Here is a 23,129-nt window from a genome sequence, read left to right as displayed (position 1 = left end):
TCCCTTCTTAGCTTTATAGTCATCCCCCCCATTTAACATAACGTAATAACATATATACATATATAACTTCATGTTTAACGTAACATATCACAAATTCAGTCTCTGCGGAAAACAGTTCACAGATTCAATCTCTGTGGTGCAGTCGGTTCACGTTACTCATTCAATAGTCCTTTCATGGATTTAACAGCTTGAACTTCCGAACTGATTTGGCTCCGTTCGGAGGGACCACGTGTGTGATCTGGTAGAGGTGATAATGGTTCAGATGGGTCATCTTCTGTTTTTACTTTTCCTTTTCTGCTTCTTGGAGACTCTCTTAAGGTGGAACAGGTTACATACACAACACTCCTCCCTTCTTAGCTTTATAGTCATCCCCCCCATTTAACATAACGTAATAACATATATACATATATAACTTCATGTTTAACGTAACATATCACAGATTCAGTCTCTGCGGAAAACAGTTCACAGATTCAACCTCTGTGGTGTAGTCGGTTCACGTTACTCATTCAATATATATGGCCCAATCTTCGAGGTCACTATCAAAGGTGCTAATATTCCCGTGTTTAGGCATTGTAGATTTGCAATTTCTCAGATTTTATTTTCTTTACTTGTTATCAAAGATGGCGGCTTCCCGCTCTTGCCGTCGTCCTCCGCCCACAAAATGGCGGTTTTCCCGCGCTTGGCGGTCTTCACCCGTCCCCCGACGCCGTCTCCCTTCAGCCCCCGAGTGCGGCCCTTATCTTCGCCGCGATCGCCCGAGTGCGGCCCTTATCAGCGGATGCGATCGATGGCCCGGCTGCGCCTCGCACTTGAAAGCGGCCCGGCCCTTATCAGTGCTTGCGATCGATGGCCCGGCTGCGCCTCGCACTCCAAAGCCCTTATCTCCCGATCGCGATCGATGGCCCGCGCTGTGCACCGCGGCTCTCGCGCCTTCAATTTCTGCAGCCGCTGCCCTTTCAGCCCGAGTGCGGCCCTTATCGGTGGTTGCGATCGATGGCCCGGCTGCGCCCCTCACTTCAAAGCGGCCCGGCCCTTATCTGCCGATCGCTATCGCCCTGTACCTGTGTCTTCCCCAGCCCTGTCTTCTACTCCGGTTCACAAGCTGATGGAGGCTTCAGGGTCCTAATGCCTGTCACTTCCAGTGGGGTGGTGTGGTTTGAAACCTCTCTTCAACCGCCGTGGAATAACTGCCGCAGGGTAAGAACCTGACTCGTCACCAGTGTTAAGTCTGTGAATTATTTAGTTAATTAAGACACAGACTAATGAGTAACAATAAAAACAGGTCTTTACTGGTTGGAGGTAGGGACTATACTGAATACAAGATTACTGCACAGTGCTTATATACCGGTGTGTTCACCCCCGGTATTACGTCTACAGCAGCCTGAGAAAGTAGTACATCTCTTAAGGTGGAACAGGCTTAAGCTCTCTTAAGGTGGAACAGGTTACATACACAACATTATGTTCTTATGTTCTTATACCCACCCCTCCCACCACCTTCCTTGAATCCCATCCCTCAAATCCCTCCATCTCACCATGCCCCTTCCTACTATCAAAAGCCTCTTGAAAACATTTTTCTTTGACGTGTTTACAGCTCCCCCTCCCCCCCTCATTTTCTCTGGGATGTTATTCTCTGTATGAGGTGCACTCTGTAACTGCGATTTATTCAGATTATCTCTGTGCAGCTGGTACTGGACCCAAGCTGACTGGGGGTTTGCTTCTGATGGTGTAAACTCTTATGACACTGAACCTGAAGGAAGCAGGAAGTTTTATCTAGTTAACATACCAACATTTGCCTTGGTGACATTGTGTACTTTACAGATCGAAGGATCGTTCCCTTCATGTAAATCCCAGATGTGGCCTATTGTCTAGATTTGAATTCTTGGCACAGTCATGTGAGTTGCTTGTGTCCCCCATAATATGCAGCCTTGCACTTGTCACTTTCTTCCCTGTTTTGCGAATTGTATTGTAACAGAGTGAAAGAGCGACGATATGTGACCATCAGCTTTTGAGAGCTCTGTGTCCGCGATTGGGCTACAACTTTAAGAAATTGTATAAAATGTCAGAATGACCAAGGCAAGGTAGTATAGCTTTAAGAAATCTTTAGTGGCAATTCAGGTCAATCAGGAATGACCCCCAGCCTGGAAGGATAAAGGCAGGGCAATGGTTCAGTTCGGGGAGTGGTTGTAGGACAAGGAGTAGGTGGGAAAGTAACTGCTGTTTCTGGCTTGTTCATTGCTGCACACAACTGCCATGGGTGATGAAACACCACTTGTGATACACATTAAGCTCTAGTCTGCATGTCTAGTTGACCACTGGCCTGATTCAGTTTGCTACAGTATCTATATACAGTATCTATCTACAGTATCTATCTACAGTATCTACAGTATCTATCTACAGTATCTATCTGCAGTATCTATATACAGTATCTATCTACAGTATTTATATACAGTATATATCTACAGTATATCTATATACAGTATCTATATACAGTATTTATATACAGATCTATCTACAGTATCTATCTACAGTATCATCTACAGTTTCTATATACAGTATCTATTTACAGTATCTATTTACAGTATCTATCTACAGTATCTATCTACAGTATCTATGTACAGTATCTATATACAGTTTCTATCTACAGTATCTATCTACAGTATCTATATACAGTATCTATCTACAGTTTCTATCTACAGTATCTACAGTATCTATCTACAGTATCTATCTACAGTATCTATCTACATTATATATACAGTATCTATATACAGTATCTACAGTATCTATATACAGTATCTATCTACAGTATCTATATACAGTATCTATCTACAGTTTCTATATACAGTATCTATATACATTATCTATATATACAGTATCTATCTACAGTATCTATATACAGTATCTAGCTACAGTAGCTATACACAGTTTCTATATACAGTATCTATCTACAGTATCTATATACAGTTTCTATATACAGTATCTATATACAGTATTTATATAATTTCTATATACAGTATCTATATACAGTCCAAAGATGTGCGGGTTAGGTTGATTGGCTATGATAAATTGACCCTTAGTGTTAGGGGGATTAAATACGTGGGTACGGGGATAGGGTGGAACATGTGTTGGTTTAGGGGTTACGGGGATCGGGTGGGATATGTGTCGGTGCAGGCTCGATGGGCTGAAATGGCCTCTATCTGCACTGTGGGGTTTCTGTGATTTCTGTGATCTATCTACAGTATCTATATACAGTACATATCTACAGTATCTATATACAGTATCTATATAAAGTATCTATATACAGTATCTATATACAGTATCTATCTACAGTATCTATATACAGTATCTATCTACAGTATCTATCTACAGTATCTATCTACAGTATCTATATACAGTATCTACAGTTTCTATCTACAGTATCTATCTACAGTATCTATATACAGTATCTATCTACAGTATCTATCTACAGTTTCTATCTACAGTATCTATATACAGTATCTATCTACAGTATCTATCTACAGTATCTATATACTGTATCTATATACCGTTTCTATATACAGTATTTATATACAGTATATATCTACAGTATCTATCTACAATATCTATATACAGTATCTAGCTACAGTATTTAGATACAGATCTATCTACAGTGTCTATCTACAGTATCTATCTACAGTTTCTATATACAGTATCTATATACAGTATCTATATACAGTTTCTATATACAGTATCTATATACAGTTTCTATATACGGTATCTATATACAGTTTCTATATACAGTTTCTATATACAGTATCTATCTGCAGTATCTATATACAGTATCTATCTACAGTATCTATATACAGTATCTATCTACAGTATTTATATACAATATATATCTACAGTATCTATCTACAGTATCTATATACAGTATCTAGCTACAGTATTTATATACAGATCTATCTACAGTATCTATCTACAGTATCATCTACAGTTTCTATATACAGTATCTATATGCAGTATCTATATACAGTATCTATCTACAGTATTTATATACAGTATCTATCTACAGTATCTATCTACAGTATCTATCTACAGTATCTATCTACAGTTTCTATATACAGTATCTATATACATTATCTATATATACAGTATCTATCTACAGTATCTATATACCGTATCTATCTACAGTATCTATATACAGTTTCTATATACAGTATCTATCTACAGTATCTATATACAGTATCTATCTACAGTATCTATATACAGTTTCTATATACAGTATCTATATACAGTATCTATATACAGTTTCTATATACAGTATCTATATACAGTTTCTATATACAGTATCTATCTACAGTATCTATATACAGTATATATCTACAGTATCTATATACAGTATCTATATAAAGTATTTATATACAGTATCTATCTACAGTATTTATATACAGTATCTATATACAGTATCTATCTACAGTATTTATATACAGTATCTATTTACAGTATCTATCTACAGTATCTATCTACATTATCTATGTACAGTATCTATATACAGTTTCTATCTACAGTATCTATATACGGTATCTATCTACAGTATCTATCTACAGTTTCTATCTACAGTATCTACAGTATCTATATACAGTATCTATCTACAGTATTTATCTACAGTATCTACAGTATCTAGCTACAGTATCAATCTACATTATCTATATATACAGTATCTATATACAGTATCTACAGTATCTATATACAGTACCTATCTACAGTATCTATCTACAGTTTTTATATACAGTATCTATATACATTATCTATATATACAGTATCTATCTACAGTATCTATATACAGTATCTAGCTACAGTATCTATATACAGTTTCTATATACAGTATCTATCTACAGTATCTATATACAGTTTCTATATACAGTATCTATCTACAGTATCTATATACAGTTTCTATATACAGTTTCTATATACAGTATCTATATAGTTTCTATATACAGTATCTATATACAGTTTCTATATACAGTATCTATCTGCAGTATCTATATACAGTATATATCTACAGTATCTATATACAGTATCTATATAAAGTATCTATATACAATATCTATATACAGTATCTATCTACAGTATTTATATACAGTATCTATATACAGTATCTATCTACAGTATCTATATACAGTATCTATCTACAGTATTTATATACAGTATCTATATACAGTATCTATCTACAGTATTTATATACAGTATCTATCTACAGTATCTATATACAGTTTCTATATACAGTATCTATCTACAGTATCTATATACAGTATATATACAGTATCTATCTACAGTATCTATCTACAGTATCTATATACAGTATCTATATACAGTATCTATCTACAGTATCTATATACAGTATCTAGCTACAGTATTTATATACAGATCTATCTACAGTATCTATCTACAGTATCTATCAACAGTTTCTATATACAGTATCTATATACAGTATCTATATACAGTTTCTATATACAGTATTTATATACAGTTTCTATATACAGTATCTATATACAGTTTTTATATACAGTTTCTATATACAGTTTCTATATACAGTATCTATAGTATCTATCTACAGTATCTATCTACAGTATCTATCTGCAGTATCTATATACAGTATCTATCTACAGTATCTATATACAGTATCTATCTACAGTATTTATATACAATATATATCTACAGTATCTATCTACAGTATCTATATACAGTATCTAGCTACAGTATTTATATACAGATCTATCTACAGTATCTATCTACAGTATCATCTACAGTTTCTATATACAGTATCTATATGCAGTATCTATATACAGTATCTATCTACAGTATTTATATACAGTATCTATCTACAGTATCTATTTACAGTATCTATCTACAGTATCTATTTACAGTATCTATTTACAGTATCTATCTACAGTATCTATGTACAGTATCTATGTACAGTATCTATATACAGTTTCTATCTACAGTATCTATTTACAGTATCTATCTACAGTATCTATCTACAGTATCTACAGTATCTATCTACAGTATCTATCTACAGTATTTATATACAGTATCTGTCTACAGTGTCTATCTACAGTATCTATCTACCGTATCTATCTACAGTATCTACAGTATCTATATACAGTATCTATCTACAGTATCTATCTACAGTATCTACAGTATCTATCTACAGTATCTATCTACAATATCTATCTACATTATCTATATATACAGTATCTATATACAGTATCTACAGTATCTATATACAGTATCTATCTACAGTATCTATCTACAGTATCTATATACAGTATCTAACTACAGTTTCTATATACAGTATCTATATACATTATCTATATATACAGTATCTATCTACAGTATCTATATACAGTATCTATCTACAGTATCTATATACAGTTTCTATATACAGTATCTATCTACAGTATCTATATACAGTATCTATCTACAGTATCTATATACAGTTTCTATATACAGTATCTATCTACAGTATCTATATACAGTTTCTATATACAGTATCTATATACAGTATGTATATACAGTTTCTATATACAGTATCTATATACAGTTTCTATATACAGTATCTATCTACAGTATCTATATACCGTATATATCTACAGTATCTATATACAGTATCTATATAAAGTATCTATATACAGTATCTATATACAGTATCTATCTAGAGTATATATATACAGTATCTATCTACAGTATTTATATAGAGTATCTATCTACAGTGTCTATCTACAGTATCTATCTACAGTATCTATATACAGTATCTATCTACAGTATCTATATACAGTATATATATACAGTATCTATCTACAGTATCTATCTACAGTTTCTATCTACAGTATCTATATACAGTATCTATATACAGTATCTATCTACAGTATATATCTACAGTATCTATCTACAGTATCTATCTACAGTATCTAGCTACAGTATTTATATACAGATCTATCTACAGTATCTATCTACAGTATCTATCTACAGTTTCTATATACAGTATCTATATACAGTTTCTATATACAGTATCTATATACAGTTTCTATATACAGTTTCTATATACAGTATCTATATACAGTATATACAGTGTCTATATACAGTATCTATCTACAGTTTCTATCTACAGTATCTATCTACAGTATCTATCTACAGCATCTATATACAGTTTCTATATACAGTATCTATATACAGTATCTATCTACAGTATCTATCTACAGTATCTATATATAGTTTCTATATACTGTATCTATATACAGTTTCTATATACAGTATTTATATACAGTATATATCTACAGTATCTATCTACAGTATCTAGCTACAGTATTTATATACAAATCTATCTACAGTATCTATCTACAGTTTCTATATACAGTATCTATATACAGTTTCTACATACAGTTTCTATATACAGTACCTATCTACAGTGTCTATCTACAGTATCTATCTACAGTATCTATCTACAGTTTCTATCTACAGTATCTATATACAGTATATATCTACAGTATCTATATACAGTATCTATATACAGTATCTATCTGCAGTATCTATATACAGTATCTATATACAGTTTCTATATACAGTATCTATATACAGTTTTTATATACAGTATTCATATACAGTATATATCTACAGTATCTATCTACAGTATCTATCTACAGTATCTAGCTACAATATTTATATACAGATCTATCTACAGTATCTATCTACAGTATCTATCTACAGTTTCTATATACAGTTTCTATATACAGTATCTATATACAGTTTCTATATACAGTATCTATATACAATATCTATATACAGTATCTATATACAGTTTCTATATACAGGATCTATATACAGTATCTATATACAGTTTCTATATACAGTATCTATATACAGTATCTATCTACAGTATCTATCTACAGTTTCTATATACAGTATCTATCTACAGTATCTATCTACAGTATCTATATACAGTATCTATCTACAGTATCTATCTACAGTATCTATATACAGTATCTATCTACAGTATCTATCTACAGTATATATATACAGTATCTATCTACAGTATCTATCTACAGTTTCTATCTACAGTATCTATATACAGTATCTATATACAGTATCTATCTACAGTATATATCTACAGTATCTATCTACAGTATCTATATACAGTATCTATATACAGTATATATATACAGTATCTATCTACAGTATCTATCTACAGTTTCTATCTACAGTATCTATATACAGTTTCTATATACAGTATCTATATACAGTTTCTAAATACAGTATCTATATACAGTTTCTATATACAGTTTCTATATACAGTTTCTATATACAGTATCTATCTACAGCTTCTATATACAGTATCTATCTACAGTATCTATCTACAGTATCTATATACAGTTTCTATATACAGTATCTATATGTAGTATCTATCTACAGTATCTATCTACAGTATCTATATACAGTTTCTATATACAGTATCTATATACAGTTTCTATATACAGTATTTATATACAGTATATATCTACAGTATCTATCTACAGTATCTAGCTACAGTATTTATATATAGATCTATCTACAGTATCTATCTACAGTTTCTATATACAGTATCTATATACAGTTTCTATATACAGTATCTATCTACAGTATCTATCTACAGTATCTATATACAGTATCTATCTACAGTATCTATCTACAGTTTCTATCTACAGTATCTATATACAGTATCTATATACAGTATCTATCTGCAGTATCTATATACAGTTTCTATATACAGTATCTATATACAGTATTTATATACAGTATATATCTACAGCATCTATCTACAGTATCTATCTACAGTATCTAGCTACAGTATTTATATACAGATCTATCTACAGTATCTATCTACAATTTCTATATACAGTATCTATATACACTTTCTATATACAGTTTCTATATACAGTATCTATATACAGTATCTATATACAGTTTCTATATACAGTATCTATATACAGTTTCTATATACAGTTTCTTTATACAGTATCTATATACAGTATCTATATACAGTTTCTATATACAGTATCTATATACAGTATATATCTACAGTATCTATCTACAGTATCTAGCTACAGTATTTATATACAGATCTATCTACAGTATCTATCTACAGTATCTATCTACAGTTTCTATATACAGTTTCTACATACAGTTTCTATATACAGTATCTATATACAGTATCTATATACAGTATCTATATACAGTTTCTATATACAGTATCTATATACAGTTTCTATATACAGTTTCTTTATACAGTATCTATATACAGTATCTATATACAGTTTCTATATACAGTATTTATATACAGTATATATCTACAGTATCTATCTACAGTATCTATCTACAGTATCTAGCTACAGTATTTATATACAGATCTATCTACAGTATCTATCTACAGTATCTATCTACAGTATAAAGTATTTCAGTTTGTCCAAGAACATTTCAATCATGAGTTAACGGCAGTATAAGCAAGAAGCAAAAATACTGCAGATGCTGGAAATCTGAAATAAAAACAGAAAATTCTGGAAACACTCAGCAGGTCAGGCAGCATCTGTGGAGAGAGAAACAGAGATAACGGGCAGGATTTTCATTGAGCCGTGGAGGTGCGATTGGGGGCATGTGGGGGGTTAAAATCTTGAAATCTTGGGGCATGAACCCATCCCGCACCCAACCCACCTCCATGCCAGTTTCAAAGGAGGTGGGTACCTGACCTGCGCTGCGACCCACCTCCCCGAGGCGGGAAGGGGATTAGTGCCAATTAACTGCCTGTTAACAGGCAGTTTTTAGCCTAATCCCTATTTTTATTGGTGAAGTGTGGGATTCCCAACGGCTGCAAACCACGCCAAGTTAGCAAAGCGGGCCGTCGGGATGAAGGGCTTGGAGGGATCGAGATGTCCGGTGTTCAGGTGAGTGATGGGTGGATGAGTGCAGAGGTAAGTGTGTTTGGTGTGTGTAAAGTGTTTAAAGAAGTTTTACTTACATGTACTTACTGACATGAATCAGTCATTCATGAAAGAAAGACTGATGAAATAATACTGAGCGGCCTGTGGGTGGCGCTGTCCAGGGAGAGTATAAATACTCGGGCACGGGCCCAGCTTGCGCAGGACATTCTTAACAGGAACTAGTGAAGAACACAACTAGACCTCCATGTTGTAAAACAGTTGATTAAAGCTTGTTTAACGCTTAGACCAAGTGCCGAGTAGTTTTCTTACATCACTTACCTTTACAGCCTTCCTTCCTTCAGGTCTCGGGAGTCCCTCATCTCACCGGCACAAAAAGCAGAATGGCCATGACCTGTCAAAATCTGCAGCATTCAGCTTTCTGTTCCGGAGAGATCTCTAAATTCTGAGAGGAAGGAATTAACTTAGAGTACAGATTGTCAGTGTTTGACAGCTTCAAACAGCATGAAACGCTGATATTTCATCTGTCAAAAGCTCTTGACAGATGAAATCACAGAAATCACAGAAACCTCACAGTGCAGATAGAGGCCATTTCGGCCCATCGAGCCTGCACCGACACAAATCCCACCCGATCCCCGAAATGTCTGTCTGTGACGTCACCTGTTGCCGGGTGGCCCTTAGTTGGACTGCTGAGCCCGCTGGGCGGGCTCAACAAGGTCAATCAAGTGAAAATCGTGTGGGTTGGCCACAACTCGATGGAGGCAGGACTACAACCCCGAAAGTTGTAGTCCCGCCTCCTACAGGCCTCCAGTATCAAAATCCAGCCCAACTTTTCAGGTCAATGTCCTTTCGTCAGAACTGAAAAAGTTAGAGATGTAACAGGTTTTTAAGCAAGTGTGGGGGCAGGGAAAGGGGGGAGGGGAGGAAAGAACAAAAGGGAAGGTCTGTGATAGGGTGGAAGGCGGGAGAGATTAAATGACAAAAGGGATGATAGTGCAAGGTAAAAGGGGGTGGTAATGGGGCAAGTAAAGAAACAAAAGATGGGTCTAGAGGAGGTGTAAATGGTGACAGCACCTGCTGTCCGAAAAAATGGGAGCAATGGTTATGGTCTGAAATTGTTGAACTCAATGTTGAGTCCGGAAGGCTGTAAAGTGCCTGATCGAAAGATGAGGTGCTGTTCCTCGAGCTTCCATTGAGCTTCATTAGTACAGTGTAGGAGACCGAGGACGGAGAGGTCAGAGTGGGAGTGGAACGGTGAATTGAAATGACAGGCGACCGGAAGCTCAGGGTCACCCTTACGGACTGAACAGAGGTGTTCCGCAAAGCAGCCACCCAATCTGCGTTTGGTCTCCCCAATGTAGAGGAGACCACATCTCATGAGCAGCAAATACAGTGTACTAGATTGCAAGAAGTACAAGTAAATCACTGTTTCACCTGGAAGGGGTGTTTGGGGCCCTGGACAGTGGGAAGGGGGGGAGGTAAAAGGACAGGTGTTGCACCTCTTGCGCTTGCACGGGAAGGTGCCGGGTGAAGGGGAAGGGGTGCTGGGGGTGATAGAGGAGTGGACCAGGGTGTCGCGATATGTCACAGGGTGCCAAACAACAACGGCACCACCCTTGTCAGCAGATTTAATGACAATGTTGGTATTAGACCTGAGAGAACGGAGTGTTGTAAGTTCAGAGGGAGATAGGTTAAAGTGAGTGAACGGAGCAGAGAAAATTGAGACGGCCAATGTCACGCTGGCAGCTCCCAATGAAAAGATCAAAAGCAGGTAAGAGACCAGAGGGAGGGGTCCAGGTGGAACGAGAATTGTGCAGACTGGAGAAAGCGGGGGAAGACGCCTGGAAGGACGGGCTGAATTTACTGCTCAGATAGATTTTTGTTGGACATTTATCAGAGCTTTTTATAGTTATCCACAAGTTGTTTTATGAAAGAGAGTTGGCTCATTGCAGACTTCTCATTGATCTCTCTCTCTCTCTAACTAGTAAAAAGGAGTAAGCAATACAAGTGAGTAACCAGTACACTGCTTTATTTTCAGTCCACAGTGTTCCGTGTTGGCCAACATTAGTGGAACGGACATCTACAGAAACAGGAAAGACTATATCAATGTAAGGAAATGACTTTATCTTCATTCAACACCTACTGGTTTTCATTCTTTGATGGGTCTGTACATGCACCAATTTACTGTTTTTCACTACAGATTTACGAGCCCGAGGGAGTGAAGATCTTTCGATGCCCATCACCAATTTTCTTTGCAAATATAGACTTTCTGCGGACCAAGCTTACTGAAGCTGTAAGTGGCCATTCATCATTCAGCTTCTAACATTACGCGGTTTATATAAATCTGTTTTCTCTAAGTTTCTTCATTCTCTATGATTACTGTTTTAAATTTCAGTTAAATTAAAAATGCCCTGGAAGGAATATTTAACAGTTCTGAAAGTTTTGGATTGATCCCGAATGCAGTATGTTTTGATAAGATTCAAATAATTCTCGGACTGACAGTGAGATTCCATTCAAACTCTGGACTTTAACTAAACTTCTTAAAATCTGTTTTCTCTAGATTGGGTTAAATCCACTCCGAATCCTTCGGAAGCGGAATAAAGCCCTGCGGAAGATCAAGAAAATGTTGCAAAAAGGAGAGTTAATGATCACATCAGTAAGTTGTTCGAGTTATAAAACAACCGAGTGTAGCACAGACAGAGGGTCCGAATATCAAACATACTCAGTCAGTGCCATTACCAGCTACACAGAGCGGGGAATTGGGCTACTATCAACAGGAAATCATCAGCAGCAATTCAATCTTTTACCACATCAGTTTTCGGTTCATTTGGATTTTTTGCCGTAAATATAACGTTAAACAACAATCACACTTAACTTCAAGTAAATTCAGTGCTTTTCAGTAAATGGTATGGATAAGAAGTGCCTGCCTGTCAGGACATTAGTGAACCAGTACCCCAAACCCTTACACTACTGTACCCCAAACCCTTACACTACTGTACCCAAACCCTTACACTACTGTACCCAAACCCTTACACTACTGTACCCAAACCCTTACACTACTGTACCCCAAACCCTTACACTACTGTACCCCAAACCCTTACACTACTGTACCCAAAACCTTACACTACTGTACCCAAACCCTTACACTACTGTACCCAAACCCTTACACTACTGTACCCAAAACCTTACACTACTGTACCCCAAACCCTTACACTACTGTACCCAAACCCTTACACTACTGTACCCCAAACCCTTACACTACTGTACCCAAAACCTTACACTACTGTACCCCAAACCCTTACACTACTGTACCCAAACCCTTACACTACTGTACCCCAAACCCTTACACTACTGTACCGCAAACCCTTACATTACTGTACCCAAACCCTTACATTATTGTACCCCAAACCATTACACTACTGTACCCCAAACCCTTACACTACTGTACCCAAACCCTTACACTACTGTAACCCAAACCCTTACACTACTGTACCCAAACCCTTACACTACCGTACCCCAAAGCCTTACACTACTGTACCCCAAACCATTACACTACTGTACCCCAAACCCTTACATTACTGTACCCAAACCCTTACACTACTGTACCCCAAACCCTTACACTACTGTACCCAAACCCTTACACGACTGTACCCAAACCCTTACACTACTGTACCCCAACCCCTTACACTACTGTACCCCAAACCCTTACACTACTGTACCCCAAACTCTTACAATACTGTACCCAAACCCTTACACTACCGTACCCCAAAGCCTTACACTACTGTACCTCAAACCATTACACTACTGTACCCCAAACCCTTACACTACTGTACCCAAACCCTTACACTACTGTACCCCAAACCCTTACACTACTGTACCCAAACCCTTACACTACTGTACCCAAACCCTTACACGAGTGTACACAAACCATTACATTTCTGTACCCAAACCCTTACACTATTGTACACAAACCCTTACACTATTGTACCCCAAACCCTTACATTATTGCACCCCAAACCCTTACATTATTTTACCCCAAACCCTTACACTATGGTACCTCAAACCCTTACACTACTGTACCCCAAACCCTTACACTACTGTACCCAAACCCTTACACGATTGCACCCAAACCCTTACACTATTGTACCCCAAACCCTTACACTACTGTACCCCAAACCCTTACACTCTTGCACCCCAAACCCTTACACTATCGCACCTCAAACCCTTACATTATTGTACCCAAACCCTTACATTATTGTACCCCAAACCCTTATACTATTGTACCCCAAACCCTCACAGTACTGTACCCCAAACCCTTACACTACTGTACCCCAAACCCTTACATTATTGTACCCCAAACCCTTGTACTATTGTAACCCAAACCCTCACAGTACTGTACCCCAAACCCTTACGCTACGGTACCCCAAACCCTTACACCACGGTACCCCAAACCCTTACACTACTGTACCCCAAACCCTGACACAATTGTACCCAAACCCTTACACTATTGTACCTCAAACCCTTACACTAGTGTACCCCAAACCCTGACACAATTGTACCCCAAACCCTTATACTATTGTACCCCAAACTCTTACACTATTGTACCCCAAACCCTTACACGATTGTACCTCAAACCCTTACACTAGTGTACCCTAAACCCTGACACAATTGTACCCCAAACCCTTACACTATTGTACCCCAAACCTTTACACTATTGTACCCCAAACCCTTACACTATTGTACCCAAACCCTGACACTATTGTACCCCAAACCCTGACACAATTGCACCCAAACCCTTACACCACCGTACCCCAAACGCTTACACTATTGTACCCCAAACCCTTACACTACTGCACCCCAAACTCTGACACTATTGTACCCCAAACCCTGACACTATTGTACCCCAAACCCCGACACTATTGTACCCCAAACCCTTACACTATTGTACCCCAAACCCTTACACCACGGTACCCCAAACCCTTACACTACTATACTCCAAACCCTGAGACTATTGTACCCCAAACCCTTACACTATTGTACCCCAAACCCTTACACGATTGTACCCCAAACCCTGACACTATTGTACCCCAATCCACTACACTGCTGTACCCAGTCACATTCTTGTTTATGTGCAGAAAGGCTATGTCCACACTACAGATGGAAGCAATGTTAGCGACTCGGAGAATGAAGATAACAACAGTATTGATGAGTTGGATAAAGCGACGGATATGAAGGGGTTGCCACTGCGGATAGATTGGAACTCTCCTCTCCCAGCCAGTATTTACGTTCCCAGTGTGGAAATACACAGCATTGTCCTCGACTTTGCTGCAGTATCGTTCCTGGATGTGTCTGCTATGAAAGGCTTGAAATCGGTAAAAACCAGTTCTAACTGCAGAATAATATGTTTAACAAAGTCTATTAATTTGGAGAAGTGAGTGTTTTTTCTCCTTGTTAATCTGGAGATTCCAGTTGAGATATAGTTACGGTCACTTTTGGTCCACGGAATTCATGTTGAAGTATGCTGATGGCATGATATTCAGGGAGAGGGCCCCATTCTGTCCGGACCCAATATCCACGCAGTGACCTTTCCTGGAGGGTCACCGTACAGTAATCGAGAGCAGGACAATTTTCTATTGCACAGCCTGGAGTCATGGAGAGCAACAGCCCTGGTCCCACTGCTGCCGATCAGATCCTTTACACAAATAGAGGCCACTCGTACTTGAATCACAAATCTGCATGTTGCCTCGGCTTATGAACCACAATCTCAACAAATTCCACCAGTTTTTGAGCGGCCTACTTGAAATAATTTGCCAAGGTGTACCAAACTACATTACGTCAGCGTAGATACACCATCTCACCCCAATTAAACATCATTCCTGATGTTCCAAGCTGCTCCAGGCATCTACTGCAGAAACTAGGAAGAAAGGACAATTGATTTAAAAGTCTACTGAACTTTTGAATATCAATTGTACAGAAAGTGACCTCTCTTTCCTTCGCTCTCTCTCTCTGTCTCAACAGATCTTGAAAGAACTTGTCAGGATTGAGATCGACATCTACATCGCTGCTTGTGATAGTAAGTTTCCTTCTCATGAACCTTTTGCTAGTATTTGAAAAAATAGACAATACTCATTTCAGGAGTTTGTTACTCAAGGCACAAGTCAGGAGTGTGATGGAACTCTCCACTTGCCTGGATGGGTTCAATTACAACAACACTCAGGAAGCTTGAAACCATCCAGGACAAAGCAGCCCACTTGATTGGCACCCCATCCACCACCTTAAACATTCACTCCCTCCACCACCGGCGTACTGTGGCTGCAGTGTGTACCATCTACAAGATGCACTGCAGCAACTCGCCAAGGCTTCCTCGGCAGCACCTCCCAAACCCGCGACCTCTTCCACCTAGAAGGACAAGGGCAGCAGACGCTTGGGAACACCACCACCTCCAAGTTCCCCTCCAAGTCACACATCATCCTGACTTGGAAATAAATCGCCGTTCCGTCATCGTCGCTGGGCCAAAATCCTGGAACTCCCTCCCTAACAGTACTGTGGGAGCACCTTTACCACACGGTCTGCAGCAGTTCAAGAAGGCGGCTCACCACCACCTTCTCAAGGGGCAACTAGTGATGGGCAATAAATGCTGGCCTTGCCAGTGACTCCCACATCCTGTGAATGAATTTTTTTAAACCAGTGGATATGCTGATCTGGGTGGAGCTCTTCCTCACCTGTAACTGAGTGCCAGCGGGCAGGGTCCAGGTGGGATGAGGTGCCTGTTCCAAAGTTACCACCTTGAGCTCCATAACAAGGAACAAAACTCACGCAGCCATGAATCCCAGTCTTGAGTTTGAGCAGCACGCAGCCCAGAGACTGGAACTCAGATTCCTGATCACGAGCAAAGGATTTAAGTCTTTGATCTTTAAGGTTGCCTCAAATTAAAGATTTGAACTATAAATATTTGAATATGTAATTATTTTGTTTACTCTCAGGTCTAATCTTGGAAAAATTGGAAAGATGTGGATTTTTTGATGATGAAATCACTCCAAATTTATTCTTCCTTACAATCCATGATGCTATGCTCTACATATTAGATAAACATAAACCCAGAAATTCTCTGAACTTCATATCTGACAAGGTACGTTGGTACTTCTATGACTTAATGGAACCAGGATCATGATTAGATATTTAAAACCACTTCCCTTTTTGGATTATACTGGGGAACAGTACACAAAAGGACAATTAGAATTGGGAAGGTAGAAAAAAGAGAGAACTTGCATTTATATCGTGCCTTTCATGATCTCAGGACATCCCACAGCGGTTCCCAGTGCTTTTTAAATGTAGTCACTTGCCCCACATGGCCTTCTATGCCCCGCCCCCCACCACGTGCACTCTGTGCCCCGCCCCCCCACCGCGTGCCCTCTGTGCCCCGCCCCCCCGCATGCCCTCTGTGCCCCACCTCCCCGCGTGCCCTCTGTGCCCCACCCCCGTGTGCCCTCTGTGCCCTGCCCCCCACGTGCCCTCTGTGCCCCGCCCCTGCGTGCTTTCTGTGCCACGCCCCCGCGTGCTCTCTGTGACCCGCCCCCCGCGTGCCCTCTGTGCCCCGCCCCCCCGCGTGCCCCGCCCCCCGTGTGCCCTGTGTGCCCTGCCCCCCGCGTGCCCTCTGTGCCCCACCCCCCGCGTGCCCTCTGTGCCCTGCCCTGCGCCCCCGCGTACTCTCTGTGGCCCGCCCCCCTGCGTGCCCTGCCCCCCCATGTGCCCTCTGTGCCCCGCCCCCCGCGTGCCCTCTGTGCCCTGCCCCGCGCCCCCGCGTACTCTCTGTGGCCCGCCCCCCTGCGTGCCCTGCCCCCCCGCGTGCCCTCTGTGCCCTGCCCCCCCGCGTGCCCTCTGTGCCACGCCCCCCGGGTGCCCTCTGTGCCCCGCCACCCACGAGCCATTCGTGCCCCGCCCCCGCGTGCCCTCTGTGCCCCGCCCCCCATGTGCCCCGCCCCCCCACGTGCCCTCTGTGCCCTGACCCCCGTGTGCCCTCTGTGCCCCGCCCCACCCCCCTCTGTGCCCCGCCCCCGCATGCCCTCTGTGCCCCGCATGGCCCTCTGTGCCCGCCCCCCGCGTACCTTCTGTGCCCGCCCCCCTGCATGCCCTCTGTGCCCGCCCCGCGTACTCACTGTGCCCCGCCCCCCACGTGCACTCTGTGCCCTGCCCCGCCCCCCGCATACTCTCTGTGCCCTGCTCCCCGCGTGCACTGTGCCCTGCCCCCGCGTACTCTCTGTGCCCCGCTCCCCGCGTGCACTCTGTGCCCTACCCCCCCACGTGCACTGTGCCCCGCCCCCCGCGTACTCTCTGTGCCCGCCCCCCTGCATGCCCTCTGTGCCCGCCCCGCGTACTCACTGTGCCCCGCCCCCCACGTGCACTCTGTGCCCTGCCCCGCCCCCCGCGTACTCTCTGTGCCCCGCTCCCCGCGTGCACTCTGTGCCCTACCCCCCCACGTGCACTGTGCCCCGCCCCCCGCATACTCTCTGTGCCCTACCCCCCCACGTGCACTGTGCCCCGCCCCCCGCGTACTCTCTGTGCCCCGCCCCCCGCGTACTCTCTGTGCCCTACCCCCCCGCGTGCACTCTGTGCCCTACCCCCCCGCGTGCACTCTGTGCCCTACCCCCCCGCGTGCACTCTGTGCCCTACCCCCCCGCGTGCACTCTGTGCCCTACCCCCCCGCGTGCACTCTGTGCCCTACCCCCCCGCGTGCACTCTGTGCCCTACCCCCCCGCGTGCACTCTGTGCCCCGTCCCCCGCGTGCCCTCTGTGCCCTGCCCCGCCGCGTGGCCCTCAAGGATCTGGAAGACACGAGTCCATCAATACAACAAGTTACAAAGTGACTCACAGATTGTACGGGCAGAATCAGAGAAACTGGTTTAAAATTAAAATGCAGGATTTGTGTGCCCACAGAATAGTGAATATAATGGAGAAGAGATATTTACTCCATCAAAAAAGAGCTATATGAGGATCTGATTGGTAATCGAAGTAAAGGTTTAGAGAGACAGGTAATCGCTGACCCTGTTCTCCAAGCCCAGGGTGGTTCCTGTGAAAAGCAGCAGCTCAAACTCCAGTGCGAGAGATTGGGGGAAGGATCAATACGCTGGAGTTTCCCTGGATCACTCTTTGGGATATTTATGCAGAATTCTTCCTCAGATTAAGGAAGTGGGGTAGCGTCTATTGACCAATAGCCTTTCCCCATTCCATCATTTGTTACGCACCTCTTACAATTCCATCCATATCTTGTACAAAAGAGGCAAGCTAATTGTTGTAACATCAGAAGACCATTAACTAACCAATTAACCAGGTGCAGAAGACCATTAACTAACCAAGTGCAGAAACATGGTATTTTAGAGAATACAGCTACTGTGATAATCCTCTGTGTTCAGTTATCTCGATTGTAGTTGTTACATCAGAAACATTTTATAATATGGAACAATGGCAGTTCCGAGTGCTCAGATTACAATCCCTTTTAATATTGCCTGTAGGTACAAGAGATTAAGGAAATATTACATTCCGAAGGAGAGTTAAAAAAGAGGGAGTCTGTGGTAAGTTGGAAACACATCCTTTGTCCAGTTTAGTCGACAGTATTATTTTTGTCAAGTTAATGGCTCCATTATCTGGTTTATTTTCAGGTGCAATCGAATACACGGTTCTGATCGGCTGAGTATTTGAAATATGAATAGAAACCTGATGTGGAAAGTATACACATCACTGTACTGAAAACTGAACCACATCCAGAAAAGTCGATAATTTTAGATTCATTTGTGTTGCCCTTTTGTGCAGAATTTGTTCTGCATTATGCTGTCGCAATGCTGAGTTCATACTGAAGCTTTGGATGATCAATGTATAATTGTAATTTTTAAGGCAAAGATGTGACAACGCTGTACATCATAAAGCAATACAGAAACAAAGATCCGGTAACAGCGAGTATCCTGCAGTGTTCCATCGTCACAGATGGTGTGAAGTCTCTTCATGAATGCGTCTGGGGGACTCAGCCTCAGCCTCAGTCCTGCACACATTAATTTGGATCTGCCCTATTGACGCTCTTCCCATCAATGTTACTCCTGCTCCAACATCTACACCAACTTCAGTATCCCCACATTACACTCTTCCTCACTCGAATACTGTCTGAAAACAACATACTGGATGCAACTGTGAGCTTAGTCACATCAACAAACAACAATTTATGGAAGGAATTCCCATTAGTAGCAACTGGCCAATCACCTTACTTGACCTTTGACTCTGGGTATGGTAGCCCAGTGGTTATGGTACAGGACGAGCAATCCAGAAGTCAAAGGACGGACACCAGGGCGAGATGTGAAACTCAATCCAACAACTCAATCCAACAATCCAGCAGCACGGTGGCATAGTGGTTAGCACTGTTGCCTCACAGCGCCAGAGTCCCGGGTTCGAATCCGGCCTCGGGTGACTGTCTGTGTGGAGTTTGCACATTCTCCCTGTGTTTGCGTGGGTTTCCTTCGGGTGCTCCGGTTTCCTCCCACAATCCAAAGATGTGCGGGTTAGGTTGATTGGCTATGATAAATTGACCCTTAGTGTTAGGGGGATTAAAATGTGTGGGGTTACGGAGATAGGGTGGGATATGTGTTGGTGTAGGGGTTACGGGGATCGGGTGGGATATGTGTCGGTGCAGGCTCGATGGGCTGAAATGGCCTCTATCTGCACTGTGGGGTTTCTGTGATTTCTTCTGTGGAACTCTGGTCATTTGTGGCTGGCACTAGGAAATGGCCATGAAATCTGCCACCCCTACCAAGTCTACATGTAACTCCAGCCCCGGTGGGTCATTCTTGATGCGGGGATGGGTAATAAATACTGGTTTGTCAATTTCGCCCACACCCCAAGAACTGCATAGAATTTAATTGCATTTATCTATTCTACTTTCATTCAACTGTTTGCTTAAACACAAAGCTGTTTCAGGATTGTGAAGGTAGTAGTGTGGTGATAGTGGCAGAGTCGGTGGGTTAGTGATGGGAGAGACTGTTGTTTAGGGACACTGGACCAGAAGACCTCCCACCTTGTGTGAAGTGTTAAACCTGCAGCTGGTGCTGTGGTGGAAGGAGGGCTGGGGCGAGAGGAAGGGTATCAGTCTCCATTAGTGGATTATGGAAACACTCAGAATTCCTGCCCCCGCCCCCTCACTTAACTGACAGGCCTCAGAACCAATCAGGTTGGTCACATGCCTACCAGCAGCCAATGAAATTCTTAGGTCATATAGAAAAGCCATGTGCTGACTACTGGCCAATGAAATTGCTGGAACGCTGCAGGAACAGTGGAAACTCTGAGGTGATTGGCCAGTGACACTCTGAGGTGATTGGCCAGTGACACTCTGAGGTGATTGGCCAGTGACACTCTGAGGTGATTGGCCAGTGACACTCTGAGGTGATTGGCCAGTGACACTCTGAGGTGATTGGCCAGTGACACTCTGAGGTGATTGGCCAGTGACACTCTGAGGTGATTGGCCAGTGACACTCTGAGGTGATTGGCCAGTGACACTCTGAGGTGATTGGCCAGTGACACTCTGAGGTGATTGGCCAGTGACACTCTGAGGTGATTGGCCAGTGACACTCTGAGGTGATTGGCCAGTGACACTCTGAGGTGATTGGCCAGTGACACTCTGAGGTGATTGGCCAGTGACACTCTGAGGTGATTGGCCAGTGACACTCTGAGGTGATTGGCCAGTGACACTCTGAGGTGATTGGCCAGTGACACTCAGGATTCCTATCAGTAGTTTTACTCTCATATCCCGATCCTGATCATGACACGCGTTGTTTCTGTATTTCCATAGCCACCTGCCCGTAGTTACTCTGACCATTCGATGCTGTTATGGAGCATTGTTAATTATGCGGAGAAATCCAAATGATATTTTGTACAGTGGTGCACTGTTTATAAACCTTCTCACACCCATGATTGGGTACAAAGTGATGTCTTTATATTAATGGGAGAGGTGAAGGGAAATAAATCTATAGGGACCAGAGATGAGAATCTTGGGTTTATCTGATTTTTTTGATTATAGAAGCAAAAAATATAGATTAGGGCAGAAAAATGTAAAATATGTTTAAATAAATAAATGAAGACAGAGCCAGCATTTTATTTTTTCAAACCTGGTTCATGTAACGACTGGTAGTAGGAGCGTTGAGATGAACAATCGTCGCAATGGGACCAGTCGCTGCAGTGACCTTCTCCCGCTCAGTAAACAGAACACTATAAAAAAACAATGTCTGCTTTCTGAATCATGGCAAAATATGTTTTCTTTAAAACTGAGTTTTATTAAAGACCTAAGTGGAAATCCGTTATACACAAGCAGGTGAAAAATAAATGGCCGATGGGCTAAACAACTCGCTGTCCGTGTTTCTCTCGCGTTCCTGTCTCAACACTCATTGTGAATTGGCAGACCGCGCGGCGATTGGAGGCGTTGCATGGGTTCAATCAACAAGAAGGTTTCTCTCTGGACAAAGATGTGCGGGTTAGGTTGATTGGCCATGATAAAAAAAATTGGCCCTTAGTGTTAGGGGGATTAAATACATGGGGTTACGGGGTTACGGGGATAGGGCTTGGGTGGGATGGCTGTCGGTGTAGGGACCGGGTGCTGGGGTTTGGATGATCAGCCATGATCTCGTTGAATGGCGGAGCAGGCTCGAAGGGCCGAATGGCCTACTCCTGCTCCTATCTTCTATGTTTCTATGTTTCTAACCCTGAGCTGAGCAGCGTTATTCCTCGCGCCATATTATCTAAACCGAACCCGGGGACACACGGGGTCGGAGCACGGCAAAGTAGCCAGGACGGAAAATGTAGGTTGCGCAGCCTGGCGAGGCAACAGTTTTAGCGGCCGATATTTTACCAGTCGCACAGATACACTCCAAATACAAAACAAACGTGCATATAATTACAGCGGATGTGGCATCACACTATTGAAGCGCATTCAGACACCTGACCCCTCCCCCCAGTGACTGAGGTCACACCCTGACCCCTCCCCCAGTGACTGAGGTCACACCCTGACCCCTCCCCCAGTGACAGGTCACACCCTGACCCCTCCCCCCAGTGACTGAGGTCACGCCTGACCCCGCCCCCAGTGACTGAGGGCACACACTGACCCCTCCCCCAGTGACAGGTCACACCCTGACCCCTCCCCCCAGTGACTGAGGT

At 41.9% G+C, this 23,129-nt stretch overlaps 1 protein-coding gene across 1 annotated transcript in view; it reads left to right on the top strand.

Moving 5' to 3' along the window:
- Window positions 1-22,326, top strand: part of LOC147105457 (chloride anion exchanger-like) — a 152,403-nt gene extending 130,077 nt beyond the window's left edge. Inside the window, exons 14-21 of the mRNA XM_086009823.1 lie at window positions 11,983-12,052; window positions 12,145-12,237; window positions 12,505-12,600; window positions 15,080-15,316; window positions 15,963-16,017; window positions 16,928-17,073; window positions 19,454-19,513; window positions 19,601-22,326. Of these exons, the coding sequence (XP_085865949.1) occupies window positions 11,983-12,052; window positions 12,145-12,237; window positions 12,505-12,600; window positions 15,080-15,316; window positions 15,963-16,017; window positions 16,928-17,073; window positions 19,454-19,513; window positions 19,601-19,624 (781 nt within the window). The 3' untranslated portion in view covers window positions 19,625-22,326. The remainder of the gene's footprint in view (window positions 1-11,982; window positions 12,053-12,144; window positions 12,238-12,504; window positions 12,601-15,079; window positions 15,317-15,962; window positions 16,018-16,927; window positions 17,074-19,453; window positions 19,514-19,600) is intronic.
- The last annotated feature ends 803 nt before the right edge of the window (window positions 22,327-23,129 follow it).

Source organism: Somniosus microcephalus, chromosome 17 (assembly GCF_052327205.1).
Source record: "Somniosus microcephalus isolate GS21.2 chromosome 17, FLI_Smic_1.0, whole genome shotgun sequence".
Lineage (NCBI taxonomy): Eukaryota > Metazoa > Chordata > Chondrichthyes > Squaliformes > Somniosidae > Somniosus > Somniosus microcephalus.
This window is presented reverse-complemented; position numbering and strand designations above follow the sequence as displayed.